This window comes from Nuphar pumila, chromosome 7 (assembly GCF_984573655.1).
Source record: "Nuphar pumila chromosome 7, dmNupPumi1.hap1.1, whole genome shotgun sequence".
Classification (NCBI taxonomy): domain Eukaryota; kingdom Viridiplantae; phylum Streptophyta; class Magnoliopsida; order Nymphaeales; family Nymphaeaceae; genus Nuphar; species Nuphar pumila.
In genome coordinates this window covers 26413061-26429606 of record NC_143255.1, presented here as the reverse complement: position 1 = coordinate 26429606, position 16546 = coordinate 26413061, and the positions used below count along the sequence as shown (strand labels likewise).

Sequence of the window (16546 nt, the reverse complement as noted above, 5' to 3'; positions counted from 1 at the left end):
AAAAATATCTTTTATAAAACTTACACTAACTGTAAGACTCCAGGGTCTTTAGGATTGTTTCCGCAATTGTTTTAAAAAAAAATCACTTTTCAATGACGATGAGTTGGGGTCGTTACAAGTTTTGAATCATATGATTGTGACACATAAGCAATTTTTTTAAGGGCTTCAAAAATTGACGGTCCATAATGCACTAAAATTTCATGACTCAAACAATCATATTTTTGGATTGAAATAACATAATCCAAGGTTTGATCCTTAGCAAACAAACCTTCCTGAACACATCTTTGTGGTTAGATTGAGTTGATATGATTTCCAGCTCAATAGTTCCATATAATTTGGTGCCTTTAATAGCACCAAATATTAACCCTTATGTATATATTCCCGGAAATGATGCATACTTGGACACGAGCATTGTGAGAGGATAGTGTATCAAGTGATGCTGATCTAGTCGGAGTTACTATCAAGTTCTAAAGTTCTGTCACAGAATTGATACAGAAAATGCATATTGCATTTTTCATTACATATCAATATATTATGAATGTTCTACTGGAGAATGATAGTAGAAAGAAAAAAAAAGGAAACTGCTGAAGGAAAAGCAATAATACCTGCCACTAGTGCACCGACAGCTATACAAAATGTGCCAACCTGCAGAAGCAACTCTACTCTACTAACTTCTAGCCTTCTTGAACTGCAAACCGAAAAACAGAAAAAGAAAAAAAGTTTAGGACAAAAATAATATTATTGACAAATGGAACTGCCCATTAATATCAAACATTTTACCATGAGAATTTTCAAATAACAAGACATGAAAAGAAAAGCTAAATGGGCTTGCCATAGCATATAAGGCTATAAGCAATTACATTATCAACATGGCATATTTTTAATATTTTTATTCTTAATGCATTTTCTCATAGCCTACATGTGTACGGACCATACTTTACCTATTGATTAGCAACAAAAAGTAAAAATCTAAAGGACCCAATTATGCTTAATATATAATGGTAAAGGGCCTCTAGGCTCTAAATTATTAGTAGAGTGAGGTGATCCTCTTGTTGCTGCTGTGAGACACTCCGCATCTCAATCATCAAGCCAAATTTTCTTCTGTTGAAAGCCAAAAGATTGCGTAATTATCAGTGTTGATTACAGGATGAAGAAATTCATTGAAAAGGAGGCAAGGCTATTGTCACATAAAAACTCAAACCACCACCAGTCGGTCAAGAATGATAAAAAAAACCATAGCGGCCAATGTTACAAAGCATTTCATTCAAGTTCCAGTGAGGTACAGTGTCCTTGTCTCTAGGAACTTCTCCATAAATGCTTGATATCTGATTTTATGGTTGTATTTTGTGCAATTCATCATTGTTTCATGTGATATGATTTTTTTAGATATTTTGCTAAATTTGTTTGCTTTTTCTTGATTTTTTGGTTTTTTCAGAAATATTTTATTAAAAATTTATGACACGGTACGATACAGTGTAACTATGGGCCCAACCGATATGGGTTACGATATATACAACCTTGATCCTAAGTACATCCTATTGATGAACCACATTTTTAAGGTAATTTGTGATAAATGTGTGCTCAATAGGGTTGTCAATGACTTGCTTTAGCAGATTTAACATTCACTCAAAATAATTGGATTGAGGTACACAAAGTTGCCATATTAGGAAGCGGAAGCGAGAAACGATACAGGAAGCGAAAGGGAGAAGCAAAGCATTTTAAAATGTATAGGAAGTGGGAAGTGAGGAATAAAAAAGTAATATAAGAGTTGAATGAGAATCAAAATGAAATGCAAATAAAAACTAAAATAAGTGACTTCTTAAATTTCATGATTTTTTAGTGTAAAAATTAAATTTTTAACAAAATCTAAAAATGATTGCCGATTTAGAGAAAGCACATGGAAGTGAGTGAGAAGCGTGAGAGGAAACACAAAAAACATGAAAAGTAGAGTGAGAGAACATATAAGAAGAATAGATGAAACGTGTAGAAAGCATAGGAGAAGCGTGGAAGAATCAAGATTCTTATCAAGTTTCGGAAGCAAGGAGTATCGGGCTTCCAAAATGAGCTTCTCACCTATCTAAGAAGCTTCCGGTAATTCTGGGTACACCAAAGCAAAGATGCAGTCCACCAACTAGAATTGGATGGCAACAATCTAACTGTTAGATTCTAACCTAGATCTTGCCCATGTTCACTGTCAATTGAGGTCCACAAAAACATAAAAATTTAGTAAAAGAGTTTAGAAAATTATAGTGAGTCCAACACAGCAGTGAAAACACAAGAAACAAAATTAAACAAAGAGACATAACATTCAAATAGCAAAAGAGTTAATACTAAGACCATCACAATTGACATGTTAACTATATTTTGTGTGTAAGAGGTACCTTAATTTATTAAAATAAAAGTTTCATGGCATGTTTTGTTTTATGCCCAAAACCCAATTCCAATAGTCATTTATGCAGTACCTCTCAAGGAGCAGGAACTGTCATTCTAATTGTTCTCATGATTCCTCTTCAAAAGTTCTCTTAGACTCCTTGAAAGTCATATTTTACAAGCTTTAGAATTTAAGACAACCTTCACCATGAAAGCACTCAAACACAATTATGAAAGTTTTCACCAGACAAAATGAGGATATACAAACCTTAGATTCACGGCAATGGAGTCTTCCATTTCTTTTGCGGAGTCTAGAAGCCTTTCAGCTTGACCATGGCATGATTCACACCTGCAAGGAATAAATCTCTATGAATGTATTCCACAAGTTGTGGTTGACATGTTACAAAACTATGGGTTCATTTCTCCAAAATAAAAGAAATTTTAAGCAGAAACTATTGCATAGATTACCAAATGGTAATGGAACTTGTACACAAGTTTCTGAACTGCTTTAAGTTGGACTACGTAAATATTTTATCCATAAAATCTTATTTAAAGAGTGAAGCAACAAAGCAAGTTGTCTTATGAAACATATATCTTATCTCAAAGCCAATAAGCATGAAATAATCATATTGATTCAACTAAGAGAATTGGCAACATAAAGAGTAAATGAAGATGCCAGAAGGTTCAACATAAGAAACCTGGAACTGTTTCTAGAGGTACCAGTGCCCATCCATAATATTGTTTATCTTATTCATTCATTGATCTTCTAAGAGTATTTTATGTTATGTCACAGGGGCACTTCTAGGCACTCAAAGTGTCGGTCTCAAACATGGCTGGAGTATGGACATGCCATGGACACATGGCTTTTTAAATTGTAAGTGTCCAAAAAATGGACATGGACTTTGTGTGTCTGACACAGATGCGAAGTGTGACACTTAGAGACGAAGTCTCTGACACTTCGACACAAAGTGTCTAGTTTATGACATGTGATGCCTGCCACGTGGACACAAAGTGTCTTATAAATTATAACATAATGTTTGAAACTTAGATACAGAGTGTCCAATTCAAGGCGTGAAGTGTCCAATACCTTGATCACAAAATATCCATTTTAGGACACTTAGGTGTCACTGACACGAAGTGTCCGACACTTGGACACAAAGTGTCTAATTTATGACACATGATGCCTGCCACCTGGACACAAAGTGTCTTGTTTATAAATTATAACATAATGTTTGAAACTTAGATACAAAGTGTCCAATTTAAGGAGCGAAGTGTCTAATACCTTGGTCACAAAATATCCATTTTAGGACACTTAGGTGTCACTGACAGGAAGTGATAAGATTAAGACACTATTTAGGTGTTTTGGAGATGGAGTTTATAGTGTCTTGGATATGAAGTATCCAAAAAGGACACTCTTAAATGTTTTGGATGCAAAGTATCTAGTTTAAGATACATTTAGATGTGTTGAGCACGAAGTGTCCTACTTGGGAAGCATTCATATTCATGTAAATCATCATGGTCAAAATCAATACATTTTTTATGTGATTTAAAACACGGTTTTGTATTATGTTTTGCTTCTCTGTTTTTTCTCTTATTCATAGATACATACGTGTGTGTGTGTGTGTGTGTGTGTGTGTGTATATATATATATATATATATATATATAATGAAATGGGAACGGTGCTAAATGAACATGTTAATAGATTTCAGGTGTTTTTTTCTGAAAATTCTGACCTCATAGATGTGTTCAGCATGATTGATTTACTAGAAATTGACACTTCGATCATGCATTTTGGATGGAAAAAATAGTATTTGGAGCGTCCAAAATTTATGAAAATTGTAAGCCATTGATTTTTTAAACCTTATAAAAACTTATCCATGCATCGGAATCAAATGCTCCAAGAAGTGACTCCTATAAAAACAAGCATATAGATCACATCTGTACGGTTAGAATTTCAAAAAACACCAGAAATCCAGTAGCATGTTTCATTTAGCACCATGCCCATTTTGTAGGTTTTCACTTCCCTATACATATAGAGAGAGAGAACTGAACATATTGGGTCTCATTTCTCATTCTACCCCATAGTTTTGAAGCGTTTTATGATAGATCTGAACCGTTATATGTGTTTAGCATGCTCGATTTAGTGGGAATAGACTCTTGGATCATGTTTTTTCGACGAAAAAACATGTTTGTACGAGCCAGAAAAAACTGGTACCTTCATAACCATTGGTTTTGGCTCACTGGAAAAACCTGTATACAGGTCAGATTCCGGTGATCCAAAAGCCGGTTCCCACTAAAAAAAATCTACAGATCACATCTATGGTGTTAGATGTGAGAAAAAATGTCAAAAACAATGATTTTTTAGGGGGCAGAACGAGAAGGTGGGCAGAAGGAGCACATTACTCTCTCTCTCTCTCTCTCTCTCTCTCTCTCTCTCTCTATATATATATATATATATATATATATATATATATATATATATATATATATATATATATATATATATATATATATATATATATATATATATATATATATGAAAGTATGTATCTATGAATAAGGAGAAAAAAGAGAGAAGCAAAACAAATGTCACTATGATTTTAATTTTAATTTTCTTCGACAAGTTTTGATGTGCTTGATATTATGATAAGATCCAATGTCACTATGATTTCTGTGTGGGATGGCTGCAAATCCTAGTTATCCAAAGCTCACATTAGATCATCAGCTATACTGATGCATGCAAAAAAAAATATGGTTTACTTTAAGGAAATAAATGATTAGAGAGAGAGAGAAAAAAAGAGATGGAAAGGGGGAATGTGGACTTCCAAAGCACACCATCTGCAAGATTAGGTGCTATGATGTTGGCTAAAATTCACTCGTATACGAGTGATAAGATAAAGCAATTAAATTCTTGGACTCTTTATTTGACTAAAACAGAGTGATGTATTAAAACCTGAACTAATTATTCCATCTCCCTATAAAGCATGAATATTAGAAGTTCTATTTTTTAGTACCATTTTCTACCTTATCCAAGTTTATTTTCTGCTCCAAGGCATCTTTTCTGATTTTTATTGTTTGATTTGCCTACAATTTCTGCAAAAAACTTAATTTATTCGTCTATCAATCAGATATCCATCTGTTTCCCTTACAATGCCAACTCTCCCACCCCCCAAAAAAAAAACAAGATAAGCAGCTTTTCTAGCAAAATTGCTACGGTATAACTATTTCTTATAAATCAGTAATCTTCCCTGCAAAAATACTTGGTCCAACAGTTCACCAGAAGATAACTCAAAACTGAAGTGAAGGGAAAAAAGAAAACAGTGAATTACTTTTAGAATCTAAAAGTTTGCCTGTCAACTGTGCACTGATGAATTAAAATGTCTTAAATGAGTGGATGAAACCACATGTTTGACTAATAGTACCACAAAAAAAGTGCCACTAAATGACCAAATTAAGTGGAAAAGAATAAACAATAGTTTCAGAAGGCCATCTAATATTGAATATACATGATGCTATTTGCATCATATGCAGAAAGGCAAAAATCAACAAGGTATTGAACTAATATAAATAATATCTTAAACCAGAATTGTAACCTCTGAATATTTCATAACAATCACAAACAAGGCACAGTAACAATCTGAATACAATCTGACCTTTGCAAATAGTTTTCCAAAAGCATTTCAATCTCTTCCTCCTCTTCTGTCAAAATGGAATAAGATACAGGTAAGAAGAGCTTCAAATGAGCATGAACTTCTCATAGGATATTAAGGTTTCACTCAAAAGTATTCTCACATTTTATTCATATTTTACCATTTCAATTGAATTTCAAGCCAGATTTTCCGATTCACCACCTGTTTTGCAATAGTTTCCAAGTACTTATTCAGGATTAGCCCGAATGCACAAATTCAATTCCAAATATTACTCGTTTGCTAGGGTTTCTAACATCCTTAAATGGAGACTGTTGGTGAAGTGGACCTATAACTAATCATGTGGACTATCTGCAAACCTTAAGAAGAAGAAAAAAAGGAATGATGTTGGGACAAAAATTTTGATGTGATAGTTATTCAGGTTGAATTCCAGCTGGTTTTGATAAAAACAAGTCATAAGATTTATTAGATAATGATGGTGAATTTGATAAAGATATCATTAATTGTAACTGTGATGGCAGAACAAAGTGCAGAACAATGAACATATGGTAAAATGTTGTGTGATAAGTGAATGCCTTTACAATTAAAGAGGCAATTCTCCAAAACTACAATAAGAATAAACTTTTATACAGCCTTGTGTTCAGCAACCAAATAACAAGAAAGTGTGCATGATGTAGAAGAGATGTTAAAGTGAATGTATGGAACAACAAAGGCTCATGCCAAAAGTGAACATAATAAAGGACATTGAAGGATATCCTTGATGAAAACAAAAATTAAAGGGTTTTCTCTTAGATTATTTGAGCATGCTTCATGAAGACTTGTCACAACATCAGTAAAAATAGAAAAATTTATAGGTTGCAAATGAAATGACTTTAGAAGAGAGGAAAACCAATGAACTTGAAGGGAGACTTGAGGAAGGATAAGAAGATTATGGGATGGCGCAGATGGTAGCTCTGGATGAGAATAAACAATAGCATAGGACTCCTAGGGCCAATTCCAGATTGTTGAGATAAGTCCACTTAATGAAAAGCAAGTGCCACTAAAATTAAGAGGCAACCCTTGAAGACCACAATAAGACTCACTTTCGTAAGACACTTAGCATCAGGCACATAAGTGATAAGAGAGTGTGAGATGCATGTATTAAGGTGAATGACAAACATACAAAAGATCATACCAAAATTGAATATGTTAAATAATAGTAGGACTATTGATAAAAGAAAAACCTAAGCATTGCCTGAGATTGAGCATGTTGTATGAAGACTTGTCATAGCATTGGTGAAAAAGTTTGACAGAGTGCAAATAAAAGGACAGGACTCTGCAAAAGAAGACCAACAAAGACATGAAGAGAGACTATGAAGCATAAGATGTTATATATATATATATATATATATATGTCTTTGGTGTGGATGTGCATACTGTAAAAGTATCTTCAACAAGATACTATGATCAAGACCTTAATATTCTTGATGATAAACATGTGCACTCATGCACAATAAGAACTCTTAGAACACGCTTGTGCACAAAAGCACAACCCACTAAATCTCACAAATGCACAAAGGCATAAAAAAGAATAGGAAAACTTTATTAATCACTTGGGCTTTGACCCAAAGCATAAAGAATTACAAGGGGAGAACCCCTATTTATAAAACCCAAAAAGGAGTCTTGGAGGGGCTCCACTCATAGACGTTGGAGCCCCTCCAACGGTCACATTTCAAATGTGACCGTTGGAGGGGCCCAACGTCTATTTGAGCGCCCCCCCCCCCACCACCAAAGGTACCTTTTTGGGAAAAGACAAAAGGTATAAATAAAAAAGAAAGAAAATAAAAAGAAAATACAAATTACAATCACATTCACAAAAATGAATGTGTAAAAATGAGGAAATGACTAAACTACCCCTATAACTAAAATAAGAAAATATACATATATATATATAAGTGGATAAATACATATACATATATAGCATATATGTATATGTATCATCCTTTATATATAAAATATATAAGATTACAAGATTTGATTACATAATTTAACACCCCCCCCCTCAAACTTAGGGCAAGATGACCGAAAGTTTGCCAAGGAGGAAATTGAACCATGTAGCACACAAAGCTTTGGTGAAAAAATTTGCCAACTGATATTCTGAATTTATATATGGAAGATCTATAACTCCTTTCAGATACGCTTCCCGAACATAGTGACAGTCCATCTCAATGTGTTTAGTCTGCTCATGAAAAGTATGACTTTTGGCAATGTATATTGCACTCTTGTTATCACAGCATAGCTTGGTGAGTCCTTCTATTGTGATCCCCATGTCTTCTAATAGTTGATGAATCCATACAATTTTTATGGTAGTAGTTGTCATGGCACGATATTCAGCTTTTATTGAGGATATAGACACTTTTTGTTGCTTCTTACATCTCCATGAGATCAGCGAGTCTCCTAAAAACACATAAAAACCAGTAGTGGAGTGACGGTTATTTGGGTCATCTCCCAGTCAGAGTCAGTATAAGCAATTAATTTTAATTCAGAAGACGAGGATAAGAATACTCCCTTGTTTAGTGTACCATTTATGTATCTCATAATCCTCAAGATGGCACTTATGTGAACTGATGTTGGTGCATGTTGAAACTGACTTTGTAATAACAAAAAAAAAATGTTTTGGTTTGGGCCGGATCCGACCCGGGCCACCGCCCCTCGCTGTCATTAAAAGACAGCAAGGCAGGCGGGAGGAGGGTTACGAAACCCCTCTCACCGCCTCTCGCTCTCTGTTCTCTCTCTCTCACCCTCTCATCCCCGACTCTCTCCCTCACCGACCCTCTCGTCTCTCGCTCGCTCGTCCACTGTCATTGATGCAGGCGACCTCCCGTCTCCGGCGAGCTTCTCTCCGGCAGCCTCCCCAAGTACGCCCCTCTTTTCCCTCTCAGTCTCTTCTCTCTCTCCCTCACCTCTCTTTGTGGCCACGGGAGGGGTCAAACCCCCTCCCTGTGCCCCCTTTTAGCAAGGGAGGGGCACGACCCCTCCCTGCTCTCTGTTACGGTAGGGGAGGGGGTTGAGCCTCCTCCCTTCTTTCGTTACGGTAGGGGAGGGGTTGAGCCCCCTCCCTGCTTCTGTTACGGTAGGGGAGGGGCCGAGCCCCTCCTCACTGTTCTCTGCTACGGCAGGGGAGGGGCCGAGCCCCTCCTCCCTGCCCCTTTTTGCCTGCCAGCAGGGGCCATCGGCCCCTGCCCTTTTAGTTGTTCTAGCAGGGGCCATCAGCCCCTGCCTTTTTTGTTTGCCAGCAGGGGCCATCGGCCCCTGCCTTTTTTGCTTACCAGCAGGGGCCAATGGCCCCTTGCCCTTTGTGCACGAGCCTGTACCCTTGGCCGATAGGCCGGGTAATCTTCGGAAACTACATCGTGATGGGGATAGATCATTGTAATAGTTGGTCTTCAACGAAGAATTCTTAGTAAGCGTAAGTCATCAGCTCGCTTTGACTACGTCCCTCTTTTGGCAGCAAGGGTCATTTGGCCCTGCCCCATCCTTCTTTTTTTTCGAGGCAATTGGGACGGTTGGCCCCAGCCCTATCTATCGGAGAAGTCGAGTCTTCTCCTTGCTTTTGCTTTTGTCTGGGTTGCATGTTAATATCGCATATTTGCAGCTACGACGGATCTCACTTGCGCTCCGCGACCCGAGCCGTCAATCGTGTGTACATCTGCAGACACCAGCAAGCTCGTAACTCTCCAAGGTAGGGGAAGATTGCACGGAAGACTTGGATAATTGAATTAAGTTCAATTAAACTAAAAACGATCATTAAATGAATATATATATATATATACAAATATATATATTTATACGAGTATGCACTTCACTCAAGGACGCGGTTTCACGATCCTTTCCCTTTACCTTCTTATAGTTTTTACTTGCCGTCACACATTGCGTCAAGATTTAGCGTTGCACTTCTGCTTACTGCCTTTACCTTGCCGTCGCGCTCTGCGCCTAGGCTCTTGCTTTTGCATATGTGTTGATATTGCCTTGCTATTGCAGATGATGTGCAGGTTCTGGCTCTTTGTGTATGCCTTAAAGGCATCCTCGTGGAGGATGCAAGGGGCATTTACCACTCTCTCTCTTACGACGAGAGTTGAGTTGGGAGCTAGCGTTACATCCTCGTCTAAGGAGAGGGATACCTTCCAAGGATCCTGACTCTTCGAGTATGCAGTCATACAGACGAGTTGGGGTTCGAGTGAGCTACTTAGCAGGGGTTCTGTTGAAAAACCTGTATCCCGTCTATCGAGGCCGGTATCGAGTCATGCGAGGCATGTAGATACCCTGATATCGGATGAGATTCTAGAAAATCGCATGCATAATGTTGGCACAAGGTACTCCTGTTTCAAAGGATAAACATTACATCTTTGTGAAACACTCCTGTTGAGGAGCTATACCCCTTCATCCTAGAGTACTTGTAGTCGTGCACGACACGTCTAGTACTGCGATGATCGGATGAGACGGTCGTACGACCTCGAACAGTGCTAAATGCACAATGCTGTAATCACATAAATGGCCTCACATTCGCCTTCACAGGCAAGATGCTCGAGTGGTTTAAAGACCACAGCATAGGATGAGTCGTTAGTTAAGCAACCCCTAACGCACCCATTCGCTTCTAGTTGTTCTGTCAAGGGAGAGGACAGAGCGATACAAAAACTCTAATGGACAGGTTGTTAACAACCACCCTACGGGCAATGATCCGACCTCCCCAGTCATTGGAGTTAGGGGAAATGTGCTACAATAGTTAGCTCAACATTTCTGCAGAAGTTGGATGCATCCGTGGCACTGCTTTTCAGCCTCAGAGGAATCCTCTCTCGGCTAAAGCCGTCTCCTTTGGAGCGGACTCAACTAGCTATTCGGGTTATTGAAAATACATAGAATAACAGACGCCCGAACTAGTCTCAGTTGTTTCTACGTTTTGCCTGCGCATACCTGCAGGCCAGTAATATCGGAACATAAAGTTTGTTCACATTGGTTGTTGGGTCGTGAGACTCGCTTGCACTACTGATTCGCTTGCACTACTTATTCGCTTGCACTACTGACTCGCTTGCACTACTTATTCGCTTGTACTACCTACTCGCTTGCACTACTTATTCGCTTGCACTACTTATTCGCTTGCACTACTTGTTCGCTTGCACTACTTACGCGTTTGCACTAGTTATCTGCGTGTATTGCTCACCTATTTAACTGCATATCTGCTTTAAACTGCGTAACCTACTGAATTAAATTTACATAATTCAGTTTCTTGTAGTCTCTCTTGTGCACCTACTAGTTTTTCGCGAAACTAACTCATTCTATGGGTACAGATGATTATTAGGTACACCACAGGCGATGGCGCGATGGCAAGATGGCTCCAAGACGTTCTTCTTCCTGCTCTTAGCTCGCGTCCTGATGTTTGGGGTTTTGTAACGGATTTTCCTTGGGATATCTGAATTTTGTACTATTTGGAGAACTACTTAAATGAAAGTGGCTTTTCCAAGTGTTTGCAAGTAGCATGGGTTGTGCGTTTTGTTTTTTTTAGCTAACGCGCCCAAAGTTGTCAGCTTGCCTTTCTGAAATTAACAAAAGAATAGTCTTCCGCTGATTTCATAAATCATCTCTGAGATAAAGAGATCTCTTTTTAGTCTCTTGTCTGTTCTTCTGAAAGGTTTGAAAGTTTGAAATTTTAGGGCGTTACAGACTTGCAGTATGAACTGCATGAGAAATATCTGGTCTAGTAATACTCAGATACATCAATGATCCCACAAGCTGCCTGTAGGGGGTGGGATCGGAGAGAAGAATGTCATCATCAATCTTCATTTTACTCCTACTATAGCAGGAATTTCACAAACTTTATAATCTGTAATACTTTACTTGTCAATAACCTCAGATGCAAGCTTAGTTTGAGACAAAAAATACCCTCTATGAGAGTATGTCACTTCAATACCCAAAAAATAAGTTAGAAATCCAAAATCAGACATTTCAAATCTATCCTTTAAAATTGATTTTATGCTTTTAACCCTTTTAGTATCACTTTCGGTTATTAGCATATCATCTACGTACAAAAGCAGAATGACAATTCCTGCATTGGTTTTTCTAACGAACAAAGCAGTGTCAGTGAAACAGGATGAAAACCCATTTTCTAACATTACAGAGTTAAACCTATCATACCAAGCCTTGAGGGCTTGTTTTAAACCATAAAGTGTTTTTTAAAGGTGAAGCACTTTTTCTTTGAGAGTCTCCATTCCTGGTGGAGCATCCATATATACCTCTTCATTTAAATCGCCATTTAGGAAGGCATTTTTAACATCCATTTGATAAATGTTCCATTTATTAATTGAGGCATCGGACAATGACCATTCGGGCCACAGGGGCAAACGTTTCTTCATAGTCAATCCCGTATTCTTGACTATATCCCTTTGCAACTAACTGAGCTTTATATCTCTCAAGAGATTCATCACTCTTAGTCTTTACCTTAAATACCCATCTGCACCCTATTGCTTTCTTTCTCTTAAGAAGAACTTGAAATTTCCAAGTTTTAGCCTTTTTGAGAGCTGAAAGCTCACATTCCATTACTTTCAGCCACTCATCATTCTTTTTGGCTTCTTCAAAGTTCCTGGGTTCTACATAAGAATGAATGACGCTAAGACATGCTCTATGTTTAGGAGTAAATGAATCATATGAGATGAACCCAGAAGGCATCTTTCTATTTCTCTCAATTCTTCGTAGATTTTAATCATTTGTTGAATTGGAACCACTAGGTTCACTGTATTTTTCAATCACACTCCTAAAATTGTTTTTGTCTCTATGGGTATATGTTATAGGGTCGCTCGATACCCCTTCATCACTATGTTGGGAGATAGGAGGTTGGAAGGGAATATCTTCTTCGTCTTCTTTATCATTGGCCTCATTAGAAGTGAGTTCATCATCATGAGCTAATAATTCAAATAAAAAGGAGTATTCCATATTTTCTTTAGAAGGTTCACTTCTTTCAAAACCATTAACATTTTCTAGAAAACTCACATTTCTGGAAACATATAATTTATCATTCTTAATATCATAACAACGAAACCCTTTATGGGTTTCGGAGTATCCAAGAAAGGCGCAGGCAATAGCTTCCGGTGAAAGCTTGTCATTCTTGTCAGTAAGAACAAAGCATTTGCAACCGAAAATTCTCAACCGACTATAGTCAGGTTCTTTGGTATACAACAATTCAAAATGCGAGATATTGTTCAAGTTTTTCGAAGAGAGACGATTTATTAGATAGACAGCCGCCAAAGCAACTTCAGGCCAAAAAACTTTTGGAATGTTTTGAGAAATAAGTAGAGTTGGAGTTGTCTTTATTATGTGTCTATGTTTTCTTTCCGCTAATCCATTTTGTTGAGGGGTTTTCGGACAAGATCTTTGGTGAAGAATACTATGACTTTCAAGATAATTTTTGAATTCACTTGAAAGGTATTCTCCACCAGAATCAGTTCTAAAAATTTTTAGATCCTCATTGAATTGATTTGTAATCATCATATGATAAGTTTTAAAAGTCGAAAAAACTTCATATTTGTGTTTAAGGAAATAAATCCAATAATATCTCATGTAGTCGTCAACAAAAATGACATAATATGCAAAACCTCATTTTGACAAAATAGGGGTCGGTCCCCATACATCCGAATGGAAAATTTCAAAAGGTCTTGTTGTAAACATAGATCTTTGACAAAAAGGTAATTTTTTTCATTTTCCCAAGTATACAATTGTTACAATTGAAATCACTTTTACATAGACTTTTAACAAAAGGTAAATGAAATTTTTTTACAATATTTGGATGTCCAAGTCTCTTGTGCCACACATTAATATCTTTTTGTTGGACAACATTACAAAATGGGTTCTTTAGAATTTAAAGAGAATCGACGTAGTAAAGATCACCCATACTAGAGTCTTCCCCAATCAATCGCCTGGACCGACGATTCTGCATCCAACATTTGTTAGATAAAAAATTTATATCACACCCATGATCCGAGAGTTGAGAAACCGAAAGTAAATTTAAGTTTAATTTAGGTATAAATCTAATTTTTGAAATAAAAAAACCTTGTTTTTCAAAATTTCCAATTCCTTTTACTTCAAGAGATGTTTCATCCGCAGTTGAAACAAAGGACAGAGAGCTATGTCACATGGGTGCGGGTGTGGGTGTGAGTGCGGGTGGGGGGGGCGGGGGTGTGGCAATTTAAAAAAACTTGGGTGCGAGAGTGCGGCAAAAATATAAAAAATTATATAATATATAGTCCAAAAGTTGGATATAAATGACCCTAGGTGTGTTGACTGCACCCAGGGTCAGGTTGACCGCATTGGGTGCGGGTGCGATGCAGGTGTGACACCTAGTTGGAGAGTCCCTGTGACATAGATGAGGAGCAATTATTTGAGTAATCGGAAAAAAAAACTCATACTTGGGGTCATGTGAAATGAAGCACCCGAATCTAAAAGCCACGATGTCTTACCAGGAGGAGAAGAGGTTGACATGGCGGCTCCGAAAATAGCCCCTTTGAAAAGAGGTTAAAGAACATCCACAATTTGTTGCAATGAGAGAGCTACATTTGAAGATGATGAGCACTCTTCCTTTTGAGGTTGGGATGTGGTTGTTAAAAGTTGTAATCTCATAGACAATCTCATATGTAAATATCCTATCATATGTAATCTTTTATTTGTTTTCTAGTTTAGTTACATTAGGACAACTAGTTAGTTTTATTTTTTTGGTTTTTGGACTAGTGTAAGCTTATGCTTTTTGACCAAGTCAAAAAGCAAAAAGCAAATAACTTTGGACATTCTTTAGACTTTTGCTTTTTGACTAAGTCAAAAAGCAAAAGCATGTAAGAGATGTTGGACTCTCCAACGACTCTAATAGAGTTGTTGGAAGGTCCAACAACTCTTTCTAGCCCCTTCTTTCATGTATAAATATGGGGCCATACCCCATGCATTATATATTCTTTTTGGAGTGGGTTTTCCCCATATGAGTGATATATTTGTCCTCTTTTCCTTCTTGGTGTATATGCTCTTTTGAGTATTTTTTGTGGTTCTTGTGAGTATATTGAATGAACTCTTGTGTTCATTAAGAGATCCTTTGTGAGCTTGTCTTCGGAGTTGCTTTTGAAGTTCTATTTCCTTACAGTGGTAGCCATGGCTAGCAACTTCTTCCATTTTGGACATATTGGCTTGATGTACCCAGGTTCCTTACAAAAGTGGCACAAGAGCTTACTATAATCCCTCTTTCCTCCTTGACCGCTTGAACTTTGGTTTTGATTCTTGAAATGAGGAGGCTTGTAGGTCCTTAAATTGCTCTCCAGCCTTGAAACAACATTAACACTTTCATTTTCTTCATTATAGGAAGGTGTTGCTAGAACACTTGGGTTATTCTTACGTATACTCATCCGTGTCTCTTCACCACTTAGTTTAGTAATTACATCTTCAAAAGAGGAGGAAGTGAAGGCGGATAGGAAAGAGGATCGGATTTATTCAAATTCGGGCTTAAGTCCATTCAAAAAATTGAAAAAATGATCTTCTAATTGCTTGTGCCTAAGCTCAATAGTCTCTCCGCTCCATTTGGGTTCAAGCATGGCAAGTTCATCCCAAATGGAAGACGATCCATGAAATACTCTAATAGTCATTTTGTTTTGTTGAAGGGTCAAGGCCTTTTTTTGAAGATAGTATTTATGGGACAAATCCTTTGAAGTGTACATTTTTTCAAGGTATTCCCACGCTTGAGAAGCTTTCTTGAACTTTATAATGTTAGCATTGATTCTTGTCTCCACGGACGAGAAAATCCATGAGAGAATTTTGAAGTTCCTCATCTCCCATTCTTCATGTTTTTTGCTATAATCTTCAAGAGCATTGGCACTTTCTTCTCCTTCAAGAATTTTTATTTTTCTTCTCTCCATCAAGGTGATTTTAGGCTCCAGTTCAAAAATCGAGCCTTGAACATAACCCAAAGCTCTTTTCCTTTAATATGCGCCTCCATATTTCTAGCCCAAACGTGATAGTTGGAGCCATTGAGTTTAAAGACGAGAGAGAAATCGGAGTCTTTTCACCCATTAGAGAGGAGAAATGAGGAAAAAAGATACGTACCTCAAGAGATTTTTAGATCTTTCTTGGTAGAAGAATCTTCTAAAGTATTGGATGAACAAAAGAATCAACCCCAATCACCAAATATTTGAGGGCACATTTTTTGAGGCACCGGAAAAATACGAGAATCCACACGATCTTTCTTTCTCCAACCTCGCTTTGATACCATGTAAAAGTATCTTCAACAAGATACTATGATCAAGACCTTAATATTCTTAATGATAAACACGTGCACTCATGCACAATAAGAACTCTTAAAACACGTGTGCACAAAAGCACAACCCACTAAATCTCACAAATGCACAAAGGCATAAAAAAGAATAGGAAAACTTTATTAATCACTTGGGCTTTGACCCAAAGCATAAAGAATTACAAGGGGAGAACCCTTATTTATAAAACCAAAAAAGGAGCCTTGGAGGGGCTCCAC

General features: G+C 37.3%; 1 protein-coding gene across 4 annotated transcripts in view; it reads right to left on the bottom strand.

The window, feature by feature from the left end:
* Positions 1 to 16546, bottom strand: part of MGT10 (magnesium (Mg) transporter 10) — an 84786-nt gene that overhangs the window by 15217 nt on the left and 53023 nt on the right. For 2 of the 4 annotated variants that reach the window (XM_090012144.1, XM_090012142.1), the window contains exons 9-11: positions 6025 to 6070; positions 2639 to 2719; positions 606 to 688 (exon numbers count right to left, since the gene is read on the bottom strand). In XM_090012144.1, the coding sequence (XP_089868270.1) occupies positions 606 to 688; positions 2639 to 2719; positions 6025 to 6070 (210 nt within the window). Of the gene's footprint in view, positions 1 to 605; positions 689 to 2073; positions 2192 to 2638; positions 2720 to 6024; positions 6071 to 16546 lie in introns of all 4 variants that reach the window. The other 2 variants (XR_016433039.1, XM_090012143.1) reach the window with 2 other exon arrangements.